Raw genomic sequence first — 20367 nt, forward strand, 5'->3', positions numbered from 1 at the left:
ACTAGATCTGCTGTCGGTAGCAGAGTTCCAATAAATGACAATTTCTCCAAAACTCCCACACTAACAATGTCATCATCCTTGCTCCATCATTCCCCTTTCGCACACACTTTAGCACCAAGCTAGTCCGGTTATCATTAAAGCAACTAAAAATGCCTTTTTGGTTTTTTTGTTATTTTACAGTGAATAGCAGGTTTGGGACCTGAATCAGGACAAAGGGGATTGGGCGCTCTAACCCTTTAACCCCCTGCTATGGTTTTAAACTAGATCAGGTTCCCATTCCTGTTATTTGCATCAGGAAGAAAGCTCCTGCTAGTGCCAATGGGAGCTTTCCTCCAATACAAATAGGTGTAGGCTGCCAGTCTTGGTTGTGCCCATGATCCGTATCATAGCATGTTCTCCACCATTCATGCAGTTGCTCTACACAGGAAACCCTATCTCAACAACACTTGTAAGTTATCCCTTTAAAAGGGCCTATAAACACAGAGCACATGCATGCATTTTTAATAAAGTCAAGAGCCGTATCAAGAATACTTTTAGTATTCAGTGGGCAATCTAAAGACCAATTAGGAGTGAAGCTGTGATTTTATGCATACTGACTGGGGAACAGGGGTGCCAACTTGAATAAAATATTGCAGGGGCCCAGGTAAGCCCCGCCCTGCAAATCAATCACATGATACGGTGCACACACTCCATTTGAATGGCAATGCCCATTAACTTGGGGGGGGAGGCGTCTCTCTCAAATATTTTATTGGGGGAGCCAAAGCCCCCTCGGCCCCTAAGAGTTGGTTCCTATGCTTGAGAGCGACCCCCATTCAAATCAGTGGGACTTACTTCTGATTAAATACACACAGGATTGGGCTGCACGTGCAGTTTAGACATCCAGATTAGACAATGGATTTCAACTTCGGAAATGAGTGAGATCATAAATTAAGTAGTGAATTTTGCTCTGCTACCAACTTCTCCAATGGCTTAGAAGTACCTAGATCAAAAGCAGATAGTAAACCACACTGGATTTCGAAAGGCACAACATTTCACACTAACCCCTTTATAATATTCTTCATTGCAAAACACAGACAATGGGTTATGTTGTTTGTTTTTCATTCTGAATTTGACTGATCTGTTCAAAGTGGAAACTTGCATGAAAGGATACTGATCTTAGCTAGGGCTTTTAGAGTAGAAATAGCAGTAAATTAAGGGAAAGCGAAAATATTCTCTGAAGAAAGGCGTTACACGAAGGGAAGGGAAGATAAAAGACACTGTCTGCGTTTAAAACTATTTTCTTCTTGCACCTTGAGAATATATTACTACATATAATTAAAAGCTTTCAACCAAACATCCACGGCCTTGCATTTCTTTTCTTGAAAATATCTGAAGAAGGTGAGACTTAAGAATTTCAGAGATTTTGTTTAAACTTCAAAGATTTTGTTTGGGGAGTTTTGTATTTTTTGTTTTTCTCACTGGGATTGATCCAAGTCTTTTGTGGCCCCGATTTTACATCTGCTCTTTGAAGATGTTTCCACCACATGTCAATACTTCTGTTTCCATGACACTGTCACATCTTACTTCAATTGTGCAAATGATTCTGTGCATATCTTCAAAGGTAATCTCATCAGTCTTAGACAGAGTTCTTCAGAGGCTTGCTAGGCAAAGATGTTCTCTCTTTTTTTAGATAAAAGAAAACATCTTTGTTCAGAAGGTCCCCAGGTAAACATATTCAGATGGATCACTTTCTGATGCACCACATTCAAAACATCTACCAATGTAACTGTTATCTAGACATAGAACTGACCTGAAATGAATTAACACCAGAAATTAAATATTCCTCCATCTATGGCTAAGTGTAAATTTTCACTTCAAGGAAGAGACATAGCTCAATAATAGAGCACATTTTTCCCATGAAGGAAGTCCATAAGAGCTTCTTAGGAAGAACCTAGTTCATACCATTAGAAAAGACCTGATTCACACCACTATGTCCAACATGTTCATACCATTAGTACAGGCTTTCCAAGCCGCCGCCCCCACCCAGTAAGAAAGCTTCCAAAAGGAGAGCTATATCAAGATCCAGCCATTACACTATTTTGCTTGGAGAACGGAAATGCATTTTGCCCTTAAAAAACAAAATTAAGTGAAGAGCAGCTTGAGAATCTAAAACGACCACAGCAATTGTGCCAGCACTAAAGTCAAATGGTAAGGAAAGACAAGACTGCAGAGCTTATAAGCACACAGTAAGGCACTTAAACAGTATCGTTATCTAGTTCTTGTGATTAATTGACTGCTGAGTGTTCTTGCTGAGGGCAAAGTGTTTGCAAAACTCGACCTTGCCAAAGCATATTGGCAGCAAATTATCAATGCTACTGTTACTGATTCCCAAGCAATCATCACCTACCTAAGGAGTTAAGAATCTTCAATTCCAGGTACCATATTTTGATACTGTACTAATCATTGGATTAAGAAAGGATGGACTTTCAAAGTCTCCAGAAAGTCTCCTGCTTTGTTTTGATAAATTAGGTATCCACACTTTCATTTTTAAATGTTTATTTTACCCTAACTGATGCAATATATGTGCAGTTGATGATGCACCAAGTTGAAAAGCAAAGTAGGAGTTACTTAATTTAGAACTACTCTATTCTGAACTTAAAAATGGAAAGTGCAATGCTGGTGGTCAACAAAAGAGGTTTAAAGTCTCTCTCAAGGCAAATCTTTAAAAATGTAGTATAAACACAGACAACTGGGAAACAATGGCCTGTGAGTGCTCCAATTAGAGAACAGCCTTTACCAAAGGTGTCATGGACTTTGATGATACTCAAACTCAGGATGGAAGGGAGAAACATGTTAAGAGGAAGGCACGCTTGGCAAATGCTCACTGTGATCAACTCCCGCCCAGAATCCTATATCCCCACTGTTGAAGGACATGTAGATCCAGAATTGGCCTCCATAGTCATTTACGGACTCACTGTTAAAACCGTGTTCATGGAAGACAATCTTACTCAGCCACGAGTGATCGCCAAAGAAGACTTAATTTATACCACACTTTCCTTCCACAAAAGGCAACCCTTGCTGAGTCATCACTGACTTCATTACCTGCTTGGAAAGTACTTCCTTAGAATTGGACTCCCTAGTATGAAGGCACTTTCCAGAATGCTAACAAATTTCAGGTATTGACCTCTAATTTTATGCTGGTATATTACAATGTGCAGAAACCATTATTCCTTAGTGCTGATCTTTCCCGTTATTGGAGGTATTTGATGTTATACTGGAACAGATGCACCAATTGTTTACCATTCAAGAACGATATCATTCACTAAACAACTACGTACAAACAGCCCTTACTGTTATTGAAGAGCCTGGATAGCTCAGCTGGTTAGAGCATGGTGCTGATAATGCCAAGGTTGTGGGTTTGATCCCTGTATGGGGCAGCTGCATATTCCTGCACCATAGGGGATTAAACTTGATGACCCTGAGGGTCCCTTCGAACTCTAAAATTCTATGATCTATTAATGAGTTCTACTGTTATCTCTATGGCACATAGAGAGGCATTTTCCTTTTCAGTATGCATTAACAGAAACAAGGTCAAACACAAAAAGTTAGGAAGGAAGCCAAATAAGTTGCTATTTCAAAAATATTTAGGAAAGGCTGGGTATGTTCACTAATGATGCAGATCAAGACAGATTCACTAAACAGCAACATTTGACTTGGCAGGATGACAAGGCTAAACTCTGTGAAATGCAATTCTTCAGTTATGCATTAAGCATTCTTTTCCTTAACACGCTTCTCCTTAAAATAAAATAAAGTATGTGAAGAGATCATACAAATGAATACGAATTCAGAGAAAGGGTCTAGTTTCTAGAAAGACTTCTCAGAACATTTCTCCTCCTGTGCTGCTTCAGTGTACCCTGAAGGTCAAAGTATACATGACACTGGAGTTCTGCAATGGAAACTCCCAACATCTCTTTACTGTATTTTATAAAATGGAACTGTGGAAGGGGATAACTCTAGATCAGGTCCATGACAAGGGGGAGAAACCTAACCACTGATTCTCACACCAATTCCCTAACTTAATTCACCTTGTCTGAAGCCATTCATTGTGTAGGGAATTTATAGTCTTAATCTCTCATGCTTGTCAGTTTTCTCCTCTACGGCTAAAAGCATCTAGGAGTTCAGAATTGAAATCAGCATGGGAGCAAAGAATTAGAACCTTACCCACAGCAACACAACCCCAGTTGAAATTGTTCTTCCCCCTTGTTTCTTACTGTGATACAAAAGGGGACTGGGAGTGCCAATGGTAAAACATAAATGTTGTATGTGGTTTTTGAACCTCATCTGCTTTCTGTCTCTATAACTACCTCATTCATAAACACATTGTTTTGGAAGTAAGCTCTACTAATTTGTATAATCAATATTTTTGTGGAATTTATCTCCTCGAAAGTGTTTTGAGGATTACAGCCAGCGACATCTTTGTAACACAGTCATGATCTTTCCTCTTTCTTTGAATGGAAGCAGGGACTTTTCTGCAGTTGCTCCCTGTCTGTCGAATGATCTCTTTGAGGTTATGTGGCAATGCAACTTCCTTTTCAGATTTCAAAAATAATGGAACACATTTTAATTTAAAATAGCCTTCAGGCATGGCTACCACTATTAGGCTGTTTTTTTATACATCCATATTTTTCGCTGTTGTTAAGCTGTGACTGTACAATGATTTACTGTGACAGTATTTTGATGTTTTATGGTGTTATAGGTCATAACAAGCATATGGAGAGGCAAGGTGGAAGCTCAAATTAACATTACGTGGCTACTCAAATGCTGCCACCAGTCTCTCTAAAGTCTAAACTGTAATGAAGCGTAAGACTGCAGCATAATTTTTTTAGAAATTTTATGTCCAGAAGACATTTCATTACCGGTAATTACACCTATAGCGAGCTCCATTTGTACTACTGAACAATATTAGCAGTAATCTCAGCAGACTAACACTTTCCTTTCATCGTCCATTTCACTTCTTCCACTTTTATGACTCATTTGCATGTTTTCATTAGGATGTATTTACTTTCCCTCCTACAAATCAGCAATTGATGATCCAACCGTACCATTGACTACCTTGCCTTTGACTATGAATATTGGGTACGGGGGGGGGGGGGAGCAATCTGTATTAAGACTGGTATTTTGTTTTTCAAAAGAATGATAGAATAACTTCACAAGTATTTGGAGCATGCATAAAACAACATAGACAGCCAAACCTATCCCAGATGTTGGCGCATGAAGTTCTACCGAGGAGGCTGAGATTCTGAAAGGTGCCTGACTCCCATAGGCACACATTGCCTATACAAAAATGAAAATGGTCTGCTTTACTTTTCATCTCTACCAAGGCCAGGTTCACACAACCACGTCAATGCATAGCAGCTTTTGTTCATCTCATACAGAGTGCTTGTGAAGCAACCAAAACAGTGAGGAGATACTGCAGAGGTACCCACACAACATCAGTATCACGCAACCACGAACTTGGACAATGTATCAACAGGTAAGTGGCCATGTTGGCTCTGCTGGGACACCTGAGCAGTCCAGAGACCTTCCTGCTTTTCCTTACCCCATACACCATCCAGGTAAATGAAAGTGACACCAGCTTTGAGGGAGAGGTTCCACAGCAGCCACTTCTGGGTTGTGTGTTGTGCAGATACCTATCTCAGCCAATATTGTCATTGTCCAGAAAGCTTTTGTGGTGTGCCAAGCACAGCTTAGTTTTATCACATGTCATTTGGTCATTCAAGACCATCCTCAATAAAGGTTTGCACAGTAACACAGACCTCAGCATTCATCTTGCAGCATAAATCCTACCTGCTAGAGAGTCCCTTTTACGCTTAGTTCCTACAGACAGTAGGTGAGGTGGTATACCTATGTATTGATTGTACTGTTTTACCTGTAGGTGTAGGTTCACTGTGCTCCTCTGTAGAAAAACATCATTCAGCATAGAAAAACAGATGTCAGGAAGAGGGGCCATAGCTTAATCTTCTCCCTGTCATTTGTATGCCTGAGGCCTACCCAGACCAGCATACCCTCCAACATTTCTCTGATGAAAATAGGAACATCCTGTTTAATAACAATAATATAATATTTATACCCTGCCCATCTGACTGGGTCACCCCAGCCACTCTGGGAGGCTTCTAACAGATATAAAAACACAATAAAACATTAAACATTAAAAAACTTCCCTATACAGGGCTGCCTTCAGATGTTTTCTAAAGGTTGTATAGTTACTTATCTCCTTGGCTTGGGGGTCACATAACTCCATACCCTCCAATGAAAATAGGAACATCCTACCATACCCTTCAACATTTCTCTGATGAAAATAGGGATGTCCTAAGGGACAGCAGGCCATTCCGGGATCAAATCAGAAACCAGGACAGCTTCTGTAAATCCAGGACTGTCCCTGGAAAACAGGGGCACTTGGAGGGTCTGGACAACCGCTAGCAAACTCCTATTAGCTTGGCCAGACAGTGCCCCTACTAGTGGAGTCTAACTGGAAGCAGTGAGAGCAACCCTATACTCTTGCCTCTCTTTCCTGAGATGTTAGCATGTTCGGGTAGCAGGTCCCTACCAGGCCACAGCCCAATCAAGGAGTGACTCTCAATTTGATAAATAGGAATTTCCCTCCATGAAAGTCAAAAATTCTGTAGTAACATCTCAGCAGAGGCAGGCCTTCTCAAAAGTTAGGGCATCTCTACTAAGGACTGATTGCATCAGCACAAGCTTTTTAAATCAGAAATATGAGGCTTTAATTCATTCTGTTCCTTGATGATATGAAATATGGATTGGAAAATAGCATCTTTTTTTAAAAGGCTTTCTAATTTTGGCATGGTAGCAAGAAATCTCAAACTTTAATATATTTCTATACATATATATGAATGATATAGTATCAGGCCTTTCCACATTTCTGTTATTCATCTGGAAAAGACCAAAAGGAACAAAAGATCCTGCAAATCTTTTCATAAATTAACCATTCTTCGAAACGACTGTCATTATTTGACACAGATTACTAATTTTTCCTGCATCTTTACAGATGAGACCAGCAATTTTGAATTCTCCATGGAATATCTATATAATGAATGAGTATTGAGACACTTTATTTTCCCAGGATGCATCTAACTAAATTAATGAAACTGGCATGACAGCATGACAGAAACCCATTAATTTTTAAATGAAGTTACCTCCTGGTCAGCCTGAGGTTTGAGCTATAATGTTATTGGCTCAGGCTGTTATACTAGCTATAATGAACAGTAATTTTCTAATGCAAGCAAAAAACATAAGAATTGTGTTTTTTTAAATCTAATAATCTTCCTTTTGCTTGCCTAATTTCAACTTTTGTAGTAGCAGCAGCAAATTTAGGCTGCATACAAGACGACTCCTTCAAAATAAATTATATTCAGCTTTGTCTCACTGAAAATTGCAAAATTGCAAAGCTACAACTTTGGAATTATAATTATTAGAAACGCCTTCAAAATAAATTATATTCAGCCTTGTGTCGCTGAAAGTTGCAAAATTGCAATGCTACCAACTTTGGAATTATAATTATGAGAAAACAGGCTTAAATTAACTTGGGGGGTAGGGGACTCCGATTCTCCTGTGCTTGAGAAAGAATTATGAAATGACAAGAACTATACTTTGTATTGTATTTTGCAATTTGATTGCCGAGGCAGTATTTGTACAACAACCAAAGAAGATGTGGTAACTTTCATAGCTTTATGCTGTCCCCTTATGGCAGATATATGGTCTTATTAGAAACATTACGCTTGCAATTTTTAAAGTGTAATTAATGTTTATTTAGTTGGTAATTGCGTAACACAGGGCTGTTCTCTAGGAGTCCTACAATCAGCTTTGCGATCAAGTTTTTAAACATGCAAAATTGTTAAAAAGAGCCAATAAAAAATTAAGCTGTCAGATCAATAGATTAAAAATAAAATACCATCCTCCTCGGGGTAGCATGGAAGCTTAAGAGCTACCCAAAGCTGAACTAACATAAAGCCTTGACTTGGCTGCATCAAATTACTCCAATCACCCAGGTGAAGAGGAAAGTCTTAGCCAGGTGCTAAAAACATGTCTGTGGTCAAAGCCACACTATACATTTAAAGTACATTACTTGCCCCCAAAGAGTCCTAGGAACTGCAATTCGTTCAGGGTGCCGAGAATTATAGCTCCTAGGATTCTTTGGGGAAATCCATATGGATTCAGGGGTCAGCAACCTTTTTCAGCTGTGGGCTGGTTCACCGTCCCTCAGACCATGTGGGGGGCCAGACTATATTTTTTGGGGGCAAATGAACGAATTCCTATGCCCCACAAAAAACCCAGAGGTGCATTTTAAATAAAAGCACACATTCTACTCATGTAAAAAGACCAGGCAGGCCCCACAAATAACCCAGAGATGCATTTTAAATAAAAGCACACATTCTACTCGTGTAAAAACACGCTGATTCCGGGGCCGTCCACGGACCAGATTGAGAAGGCGATTGGGCCAGATCTGGCCCACGGGCCTTAGGTTGCCTACCCCTGCTTTAAATGTATGGTATGGATGTGAGCAGTGACAGCACCCAACAGGCTTTGCTTGCCATTCTAAGCATAAACCTAACTCACCATATAGTCTGGGTTTTTTCGGGGGAACTCACAGGAACTCAGTTCCAGCACCTATCAGGTGGGCAGCGTTGCCATTCTAAGTGAATGAGGGAGTTGTTCATGGTGAGTTCCGGCACCTCTTTTTCTAGAAAAAGGGAACTGCATATACAGTCGTACCTTGGAATTCAAACAGAATCCGTTCCGGAAGTCCGTTCAACTTCCAAAACATTCAGAAACCCAAACGCGGCTTCTGATTGGCTGCAGGAAGCCCCGTTGGACGTTCGGGTTCCAAAGAATGTTCGTAAACCGGAACACTCACTTCCGGGTTTGTGGCGTTCGGGAGCCAAAATGTCTGAGTACCAAGGTGTTCGGGATCCTTTGTAGTCCTTTGGGATTTTTAAAAGATCATGTTACCTTAAGTTGTAATTGGATAGTTATAACAATACCACTTGTGCCAGAAATACGCTGCTACCTTGTACTAGCCTTTGCTGTGGCTGAGGCTCATGGGAGCTGTAGACAAATACTTCTGGAGATACTTCAGCAGCAGATAACTTCCAGTTTCTGAGACTTCCAGCTCTTCTGGGCCTCTGCCTCCTCTTAAGCCTCTTCCACCAACAAAATAATACTGCTGCTAAAACAATTGTTTCCACAACAACAATTGCCTATTTTTACTGGTACACTCTTGTTTGAAGTCTGCCTTCCCATCCCCAACAACCAAAAATAGATTGCAAGTGTAGCTATGTGTAGCTGCTCACTTAACAATGAGAGGACTCCTAATCTCATAGGGAAGGTCATGGTTTGGTAAGTTAGCGGTGGAGTTGAACCGAGAGCTGTGCATTACCTTCTCATCCTGCAGCCATCGGTTTTGGGTAAAAAAACAGTGGTTCAGCAAACTAGCAGCAGTGGTGCAGGACTGGAGAGGATTCGTGGGTAAATCCCACAGTAATAAGTAATTCCTGCTTCTGCACAGACACCTTTCCAGTCTGTAGGAAGTTCTCAAGAGCTTTCATACTCCAGCTTACCAAAAGAATTCAAAGGGTTGCAGCTGCGTCCTTGTCTTTGTTGAGGAACTGTTTAGGGCAACCAAAGTGCCAGAATTGGTGCTGAATGCATTCCCGATTTGCAGCAGCATCGTTGAAACCTCTTCAGTCCCACTGGGCACAATCTCACAGAAGTTCAAGGACTGAATAACAAAAGGATAGCTGCAATTTGAAGCCCAGCAGATATTATTGATGTTTTGTCTGAAGCCTATGAAGTAGCCTTTGATGATATTCAATGGCAGCTCTCGCTCTTGAGGTGCAAGGCCACTCTTGGCCAAAAGCTGAAGGATGCTAGACTTCCAGGTGTCCAATATGCCTGTCTCCACATCTTCCAGAAAAGCAACTATTTGGGATACTTTGTCATCCTCATATTTCTTTCCCTTTTTATTCTTTTGGTTTCAGCTCATTATACCACTCAGCACACACTCAGTTGATACATGACGCCTCAACACCTATTAGACTTTACCATTATCACACACAAACCAAAGTGCATCTACAGGTTGAACATTGCAAAGGAAGTACCAACAATTATTGATCAAGCTAGGTATCTTTCTGGGAAACCTGTTCACCATTACTGATCTTCTCATTGAGAAACTCCCAAGAAGGAATTCCAGAGGTCCTAGGAACAGAATTTGAAAGCCGCTAAGCAAGAGCCATTTTAACAGTAAGGCAGGTTGTTTTCTAGAAAGCGAGTCCAAAAAACCAGTAAAAAGGCTAAAAGTCCGAAGCACATGGCCCTGGGAAAATGAGTGGAGGAAGCACAAAACCTTCAGAATGGATACAAAGTCCTCCCAGGGTACACAAATACCTATGGCTGACACCAAGGGTTACTTAAATCCTAACCAGACAGATCTGACAAGCAGTAATTTCAAAAATTTTACTCTTGAGACAGACCACATTGCTACCTCTTTTTCTTCTCCTCTCCTGATAGCAACTTATTTCACTTCCTAGTGCTCCTTAATTGGAATGCAAAAGCTACAGCGATATAGAAAAGGATGTCAAGGTCTGCTGCAGACACAGAAGTACAGCAAAAGTCTTCCTGCAGGCAACTTGCAACCACCTGTGGACAGGCACATAAGCATCAGTGCTTTCAAGTCAATGTCTTTGGAGAGCGATCTAGGAAGTTTTCTGTTCACTGTGGCCAGTGCATCTAAGTAAACTTTATTACGTCTGTGATCTTTAGCAGATTTATCCAGAAGCAAATCCCATGGACATCATTGGATCTAATCCTCTTTTACACACAAGCAGCACAGCAGCTGCTTTCCCATAGTGCAATACTATACCACTGGAGGGAACAGTGTCTGTACTAAGCAAACATACAAGTGGACTCGATGACTTAGGTCTGCAACTTTGTTCTCGCCCATGCAACAAGTTATGCCCATATGGTTTCACACATCCTTTCTTGCAGTGTGGAACTTCACAGCAAAGAAACAGTAACCAGACTATATACCACACATGTGTGTCTATACAGTGGTGGAGCTTCATGCTCCGGTACCGGGGGGCAGAGAGCTGGTGGGGGCGGCCATGGTGTGCATCCTGGGGGCGTGGCGCACCGCCTGCGGGGGTGTGGCACCCAGCATGGGTGGAAGGCAGCACCAATGGCACCCCACTGGGATCATGCTGCTGGGGACGGTGCACTCCCCCCACAATCCTCTTCCTCTGCTAGGGTGTCTATACATGAGTATATCCAGGTTGCAAGGTGGCAATCCTCTTTGTCTTTCTCATTCACATATACTAGTCTCTACAATGTAATTCCAAGGAAGCATTTGCGAACCATATTGATATGACCTAAACCATTGACCCCATTCATGTGTTTGCTTAATTCACTGTAATTCCAATTATACCATACCAATAACAAACTTAGTTGGTCTCTAAGGTACTACTGGAAGGGGGGGGGATTATTTTGTTTCGACACTGTAATACTATACAGCAGGATGGAGAATCAGATCCCAAGCCATGGGATGAGGGAATAATGTAATCCGCAACTTGGATGCATATCTTCAAGTCTTTTCAGTGCAGAAGCAGAATTAGCAGCTACAGAATCTCCCATTGTTCTGTCATGTGTCCCCACCTCCCACTCCAAACAGTACAGTGGTACCTCGGGTTTCAAACACTTCGGGTTACAGACTCCGCTAACCCGGAAGTAGTACCTCAGGTTAAGAACTTTACCTCAGGATGAGAACATAAATCAAGTGGCGGCAGCGGGAGGCCCCATTAGCTAAAGTGATACCTCAGGTTAAGAACGGTTTCAGGTTAAGAATGGGCCTCCAGAACAAATTAAGTTCGTAACCAGAGGTACCACTGTACTTCATAGCAAAAGGGGCAAGGGGTAGAGGCCAAGACCAGGAGGGATCTGATTTATCTCCTACTGTAGCAAATGATTTAAAGCTATATGGGGTGTGCCAGATATAAGATGGCAACCCAGGGGGTTTTATTTCCAAGTGAAGTGAGCAGATGCAATTCTGCTGATGTACCCCCACTTTTCAATACCATAACAGTGAGCTGCAGTTCCTTCAATCTACTGATATGTGAAGTCACCATCAGATAGCTCAAGCCGATCACATGGTGCCTACCATTTAAATGGTATATTTGTACCCAGCCTAAAAATGATCAGAGCCACTAACAGATCTACTTTAACTTTGCATGCTTACCCTGTCTTTGCCCAGTTTGCTGGCCCAAGTCTGCAATTACTGCATTTATACCAGTTCCTCACAGCATCCAGAAATCCCTCAGGTAGCTTCAACAACATATTTTTATTGCATTTGGGCCCATGTTCACTCTTGCCAATTCCCTATCCCCATGATACTCAAATATTTCAGTAAATTACTTTTGTGTAAATCATGTTCTCACACTTCCCTTGCAGAGCACCCAGATCCTTGCCCTGCAGTGCTAGCCTGGAGCACTGATTCAAAGAACCACTGGTTTCATATTAACAAAAGGTCAACAGGTGAACTGGCTAACAGGTGAACTGCCTACATAACACAATACAAATAAAGTCTGTATCCCCAAGAAACAATTAACTCTAACTAGTAAGAGTTATGAAAATTGCATCCATTGTAGTATTGTGACATTAACAAACGTGTTACACCTGTTTAGAATAAATTGCTTCTATCATGAACCACTTGAATTTTTACAAATATGAAGTTCAGACAAAACTGCAAGGGTTTGTAAAACAACAACATCCCTACAATTAGCAACCAACTTGTAAACTATTTGCAGTGCACGCAAGGTTAACTTGCCATGGTTCTCCCCTGCTCCCCAGATTATGCCGTTCTGTGCTGCAAGGATACTATGATGCAGGGATGATGCCTCTATTCTGACATTTCAGTATGACATATTCTCTAGACTTTAACCACCAGGAATGAATTAAAAATAAATCACTACATTCTTTTATACTTTTCTAATGTAAATCTGCTGAACTAGAACTCATTACTAGATAGATTAGCTAGATAGATTAGCTAGATATGCCACCATTTTCTAAATACAATCTTGGTTCCACTCAAAACCTCAGTTTTTAATATCTGTATGATCCACTTATTTAACACAAATTGGTCATATTTGCATATTAAAGTTTGCCCTTAAATCATCTTAGATGTACCCCTAAAAACAATGCATAAAGCGACCCTTAGGTGTACAACTAAGATTCCTACATTAAAGTCACAGGATCAGCAAATACAAATGAATCTAGCATCTCTTAGCATAAAAACCTAAGCATTGTGTACATAAGTCCCACTGAAATTAGTGAGACCAAATTCCTAATATTTCCAGTTACAGATAGGTAGCCGTGTTGGTCTGCCATAGTCAAAACAAAAGAAAAAAATTTTCTTCCAGTAGCACCTTAAAGACCAACTAAGTTAGTTCTTGGTATGAGCTTTCGTGTGCATGCACACTTCTTCAGATACCTAATAGTTCTTAATTCCTAATAGTTCTTCTTTCACTGAACTGAATGCCAAAATTTTCCAACTGCCACAGACAGCTTCAGTTTCAAGCAGTTTTATACTCAAGATAACCTCTCTGTTTACAAACTTGTGTAAAAACAAGTCAAACTGAATTCTTGTTAAAGGGCTATTTCTTATAGTAAGTTGCCTGTAGATGGACAACTTCACTATTATAAACATGTAGCCCTTTCTTTAGTCCTAACTCTAGCACATGCACAGTAATCAAGGCATATAATATGTTGTTGACCCACTAAAAGAGCCAAGAGAATACAGCACAGCCATATATACTTAGAATTCCTAGACAATCGCCTTCTCTCTCCCTCTAGAAACATTCACATAAAATTATTCCCCATCAGGAGAGAAGATTCATCACTAGTGAAACATGGCCTATCAGCATTCAGTTCTATAAAACAGAATGCACAATAAGTATTTGAATGACTTAAGAAGTAAAAAAAAAAAAAAACCTAGAAAACAATTAGCATGTATAGTCTTCCTCCCCAAGCAGAAATACTGACCCAATCCCATAGAGACTGTATTTGAACAAGACCCACAAATGCCTGTTTAGAGAACTGGTTCCTGTAGCTCTTGTGCTAAGAACCACCTAAAAGCTGAGTTATAAGCATTTTAGTAGGCAAGTAAGTATCAGTAAATTCAATAAATAAATAAATCCAAGGTTAAAGCTTTTTTACAGCCGTCCTTTTCAACAGGAGCATGGAGCACATAGCAATATAATTAAGGTTCTTCTTGAAATCACTAAGAATTAAAATGTGCTTAAAAGGGGCTGGTGAGTAACAGACTCCTCAGCAGGTGCAGACTAGCACTCTGAGCCTTTGAAAAGCACGCTTCTTATGCAAGCCTCAAGTATAATTTTATTAGGCAAACTCTGAAAATATATTTGCTGATCATGTATATATTTCAAAGTGCCTGGTTTCCTGTGTAAGATCTTTGATTGCTAAGCACCCTTGCAACTCCTGAAAATCAGAGCGCAAAGCAAATCATATAAAGCAAAGAAGTCATCCAGGAAAACATTTTCAAAAGATCTCACCCCGCTAGTATATAAACCTCTGTGACAAAGTTACCGAAGTGTTATTTCTCCTTTTATTAAATTCTATAATATTACATCACATCACATACTTCATACACACTACCAAGTCACAAGACAACCGGTCGACACTTAAAACCCTGTTGTTCACCTTCAAGACTTCTATGTTCCTCTTGGTTTTTACTCTGTCAACTTTGTCTTGGGTAATGGAATGTGATGCAAAGTTAAATGCCTCTTGACATGTCTATTTCCTGGTCATTAGAAGCCAGCCTGTTTTGATAGGCACTCTCTCAGAACAGTATGTTTCCATGTAGGTTTTGCCCCTTATTGCTCAACTCCAGACAAAGCATTTCAAGCACCACTGGCAAGCGTCCGGGAAACCCCAATGAAAACAGAGCAGGAGGCAGACACTGCTTACCTTTATCCCCTGCTGCTGGGTGGTTAAGGTCAACTTGGATTCATCCAGAAGCAGAACTTCACAATAAAATTCCTCCGGGACTGCGCAGAAGCAGCCCATGGCGGTCTCCGTGCTTTGATGTCAGAGGGCAACTGCGAGCAAGAGATGAAGGCAAGGGGGGGGTGGCGAATTAACTCAGCGCTGGCGAACAATACATGATATGGCTCAGCAACCCTGAAGAGAGCAGGTTTTTCTTTGGCCTTGTCAAGTTGAGGAGGCTCCAGCTTCACATATGGCGAGGGAGCTAAGTGCTAGAGGAGGAGAGAGAAAAAAGAATCCTGTTGAGACATCCCACAAAAAAAGGCAAAGTTCTTCTTGCATGTGGAGGGCGGGGGGGGGGACATTGGTTGCTAGGCAGCAGAGAGCGAAATTCAGGAATTAAAAGTTTCCACAGGTTAAAGTTTGCAGTCCAAGTACCTCTCAGTCCCCGTGGGCTTCTTTGTTCGAGGTTCAGCCATGATAAACCGCTGACCTTTGGAGCACAGGAGCCCTATGGGTAAAAGTAGCACCCCAACCCGGATCAGGGGAAACACGACCTCCCTCAAGGCGCCTATGCGCGAAGCAGCCCTTCAGCCGCCCTCCTTTCTAGCCTCCAGAACTTGAGAAAATGACATGTGCCCGGGCGCGCGCTCCTCCTCCTCCTCCTCCTCTGTCTCTCTACACACCGGCTGCCATAGCGCGTCTCGCCGCCCGAGCCTTATTCCTGAGGCGAAAGCTTGAGTAGCCGCGCGTCCCACCTCCCCGGCTTCGGCGCTGCTCCTTTGTGTAAAGCGCCACAAATAGATAAACCACCCCTCCCTTCCGCACGCGCGCACCCCGCGTTACCTTGCAGCGGGCCAAGAAAAAGCGGCAGCGGGCAGCTCCTCCCTGACAGGGCGTGGGGAGAGCGAGGCGCCGGACTGGGCGCAGAGCTGCCCGGGCAGCAGCAGCAGAAGCAGCAGCCCGCGCGCGCGCGCTTTCCAGTCAGCTTCCCAGTCTTTCTCTCAAGCGCTCCTTCCACGGAAAGGAAGCTCCGGGCGCTCTCGGTGTCTGACGCGGCCACCTGAAAGAGACCTCCGGGGTTGGGTGGGGGGCCTTTTTTATTCGGCTTCTTCTTCTCCCTCAACTCCGCCCGCCAAAGTTGGGGCTGGAGAGCGACGCTGGCGGCCCCGAGCGCGACGGAAGAGCCACCTGCCTCGCTCCGGCTCGCCCCTCAGGAGAAGCCGAGCGCTGCTGCCTCGCCGCCCGGCCCTCCTCTCTCTCTCTTTCGCTTGGACGAAGCTCCGCTCCCCCGCCGACGGGCCAACCTTGCCGGGCCCAGGAGGGCGGGAGGCGGGGCAAGCAAGCGCGGCGGCTGTTCGCTCCCAGGACCTGACAGGGCTGCGGCGCGCGCGCTATCCCCGGGGCAGGCAGGCAGGTCGGGGTCGCCGGTGAGCCGAGCCTGCTCGGTGGTCTGAGCTGCTGCCCTTGCGGCGTCTTCTGCTCCTGCTTCTTCCCCTCGGGATGGCTCAGCTGCTCCGCACCTCGGCGGTGTCAGTTTCCAGGTCGGCTGCCCAGCCGGCGTTGTTTCGCTTCCTTTTCCCTCCGCCCTCCTGCCAACCTTTCACCTTCCCTGCCGGCAGCAGCGCCAGCTGAGGAGGCGGCGGCGGCGGCGAGGCTGCTCTGGAACAGCAGTGGCCCCTGCTGGGCGATTCGGGGGAACTGGACTCCAGCGCTGGGGCTGGCGCTGCACATTAAACCACTTGCGTGCAAGAATCGCAGGTTCCCAGGGGCAGGGGAGACCCGGGAAGTCTCGGGGCTCCTTGAAAACCCACCAGTTTATTATAGAACAGGCTTTTGTGGATGCATCACACAATACATTTCTCAAGTCTTTTAAGGTGCCACAAGATTCTTGGGTTATTTTTTGCAGCTGCGCCTTTGGAGCATCTCATCGAGGGCTGCTTTGAGGGACAGAGGCAGCATTTGGTGGTGATCCTTGTTCTGGATGAATTGCAAGTTTGAAACCGTTCTTGGAAATTTACCACCAGAAGCATTGTAAAAAAGAAAAAGGCAGAGCAGTAACATTTGCCACTTACGTGACATTTTGAGGATGGAACTGCAGTTAGGTTCCAGTGGGCACAACACTCTGGGAGTTTCTCCTGCCATGTACTGCTCCATTGAAATGAATGGTCCCCCTTTAAGTCCCATTGATTTCCATGGGAAGTTTAAGCACAATTGGTTTCAATAGGAGAAAGAGAACTCCACAGAGATTTCTTCGAGGGTCACCAGAGTGATGCCTGTGAGCATCCTGGTGCCCCCAAAGGGCTTTCCTGGTTCGCATCCCACTGAAATTAAACTTGGAAAAAAGCCCATGGCCCGTAGAATCGATGGCAGTATGTGCTTGGTTATGGGGTATGTGTGTGTTGCCACTGACAGTTGCTCCAGTTTCTAAAATGTGCCCACAGACCTAAAAAGGTTTACAAGTTTCTCTCTTAGGAGCTTTAAAACATCTATTTCGAAAGAAATATATTTTCATAATTTGGATCTCACCTGATTACTGTATTGTACTTTAAGAGTCATGCACTCAGACTTCTTGCAAGGTATTGCACCTTCTATACATTTGAAAGTGCATTAGTTCCCAAACATGAATATTAACTTGGCCAGTGGCCAGTTCTTTTAATCTTTATTACATGACACTAGTTGTATTCTCTGACATGCTTTTACTGCTGAAAACGTCTCTTTATTAGAGGTGCCGTCTGAATTACAGTATCTCAGCCATACTCCTTAAACAATTTCCAGGCTTTTAAATGTGTATATTTTATTGCTTGCTGCTACCCAAAAGATTTTTGAAAATTGCTTTTAAATGTTCTGCATATGAGGGGATTAATACACTCCATAAATAACATGAAATTAAATAGATATTCCTTTTGGTGTTTTGCACTGTGGGTGGGAGCCATGTGGTGCTGAGCATTGCACAACACCCCTTTTCTCTTGTTGACACTGAATTTACTGCAAGTTACAAATCTGTACATTGTTTTAGATAAACCATATGTTAGCTGAAGAGACTCTTGAGAGTCCCATGGACTGCAAGAAGATCAAACCTATCCATTCTTAAGGAAATCAGTCCTGAGTGCTCACTGGAAGGACAGATCCAGAAGCTGAGGCTCCGATACTTTGGCCACCTCATGAGAAGAGAAGACTCCCTGGAAAAGACCCTGATGTTGGGAAAGATGGAGGGCACAAGGAGAAGGGGACAACAGAGGACGAGATGGTTGGATAGTGTTCTTGAAGCTACCAGCATGAGTTTGACTAAACTGCGGGAGGCAGTGGAAGACAGGAGTGCCTGGCGTGCTCTGGTCCACGGGGTCACGAAGAGTCGGACACGACTAAACAACTAAACAACAACAACAAAATGTTAGCTGCCTTTAGCACCCGTAAGGCAGAAGGGAGAGTGACTATTGTGTTCTTATTTATAATGTGACTTACAATCTCTTTATTGGTGTAATTGTTCTGGGGCTAACGCTCAACGCCATCCTTTCCAGGGTGCCAGCATCCACTACACGGGAGATGGCAACTTGTGGAAAACATATTCTCTACCATGATTTCACTTACCATGATCATCAGCCGGGAAGGGAATAGAAGTGTGATATGTGTCTTGACATGAAATGTGTAATAGCGAATGATATGGAGAGGAGTAATACATTGCTAGGACGCGGGTGGCACTGTGGGTAAAACCTCAGTGCCTAGGACTTGCCGATCGTATGGTCGGCGGTTCGAATCCCCGCGGCGGGGTGAGCTCCCGTCGTTCGGTCCCAGCTCCTGCCCACCTAGCAGTTCGAAAGCACCCCTAAGTGCAAGTAGATAAATAGGGACCGCTTTATAGCGGGAAGGTAAACGGCGTTTCCGTGTGCTGCGCTGGTGCTGGCTCGCCAGAGCAGCTTCGTCACGCTGGCCAAGTGACCCGGAAGTGTCTTCAGACAGCGCTGGCTCCTGGCCTCTTAAGCGAGATGAGCACGCAACCCCAGAGTCGGTCACGACTGGCCCGTATGGGCAGGGGTACCTTTACCTTTTAATACATTGCTGCTGTATGTGTTGTAGCAGCAGCGGCAGCAAGGTGTATGTATTGCACATATGTGGGAATTCCTGGCAGGATGGATCACTGGCAGATGGTCAACATGCAGAACTGTCCAATGTCATTGCTATTTGGACTCATAGAAGCTACTGTATTGTGCGCCTAGAAAGTAAGGTAAGTTAGTCTTCTTAAAATCTATGAAGGCAGTGCAAATGGGGAACAATGGAGCTCATTCTTCACGCATGGGAAATAGATTCCATTGTTTCAGTGTCTTATTTTAAGAAGCAGCGTACAGGCTTCTGTATTTAGAAGCTGCACTACGTAAATGCACATCATGCACTTCCATAAGCACAACTACTGTAGGTAGTGAATAGAACTCTAGAGCTTTGGCTGACACATGGCTAATGAACCAAATGTGCACAATAGTGCTGCTCTGAATCAGCGTGTCATCACCTGTCCATATATAATGTTGCCTTGTGCAGCTGCTCCCAAGACATTTGCATTTCTTGATGGGAGTGTTTGTGTAGGATCTACGCTGTAGATGGTACCTAACAGGCCACTGAGAGGTTACTGCCTCACCTTACCCCCAAGGAGAAAAGGAAATAGGTAAAAGAACATGCATTGCTTCAGCACACTGCATTTACAATAAACATCCTTCTCTGAGTGCACCAACAGGAATGTAAGAGCTTGCTTCTACTTGAAGACAGTCAGCAATCAGTCTGTAACATTTTTGGATGCATAAAATAGACATAAACCAAAAAAACTTTAGAATTCTTGATCAGGTTGGTGACAAGTGATTAACAACTTTAAAAAATACAAAAAAACCACAAAACACTAGCAAAGCATTCATATGTTAAGGCACCTTGAAATACTTTATGAATCCAACATGGAGATTGCCCGTCATGTCTTCCTGAAATTTTATCATGGGAATGCTAAGAAGCTTTCCTCTATGTAGTACAAGCCCTGCCATGTCAGAGAAGAGGTAAGCATCAGATTCATCATGCTAGCAGAGGTTGCTGCAATTCTGCTGGCTTCTGCCACTAGATCAGCACAATGTCTCATCATGTTGAAGGACACTATTAAACCTGTTCCAGGAACAGGGCACAGTCACATAAGAGACTAATTCTATGTGTTAAAATCATTTTACAAGGGTAAAATAATTCAACTTTAAAGATGTTTTTAACAAAGTAAAGGAAGATATAGCAACAGCAAGAAAAAGCTGGATGTTTAAGGCAAACAAATGAGAGAAGAGGCACAGACCACAA

General features: G+C 43.0%; 1 protein-coding gene across 5 annotated transcripts in view; it reads right to left on the reverse strand.

Moving 5' to 3' along the window:
- The window catches only part of EPB41L4A (erythrocyte membrane protein band 4.1 like 4A), a 106560-nt gene extending 87830 nt beyond the window's left edge, over positions 1-18730 (reverse strand). For 2 of the 5 annotated variants that reach the window (XR_014539786.1, XM_083576838.1), the window contains exons 1-2: positions 15898-18730; positions 15034-15323 (exon numbers count right to left, since the gene is read on the reverse strand). Coding sequence is in view for 3 of the 5 variants with exons in the window: in XM_083576838.1 (XP_083432964.1) it covers positions 15034-15132 (99 nt within the window). In the remaining 2 variants the exon portion in view is untranslated. The other 3 variants (XR_014539787.1, XM_083576839.1, XM_083576840.1) reach the window with 2 other exon arrangements.
- Between the last annotated feature and the right edge of the window lie 1637 nt (positions 18731-20367).

This window comes from Podarcis filfolensis (genome assembly GCF_964270895.1).
Source record: "Podarcis filfolensis genome assembly, chromosome: 11".
Taxonomy (NCBI): Eukaryota; Metazoa; Chordata; class Lepidosauria; order Squamata; family Lacertidae; genus Podarcis; species Podarcis filfolensis.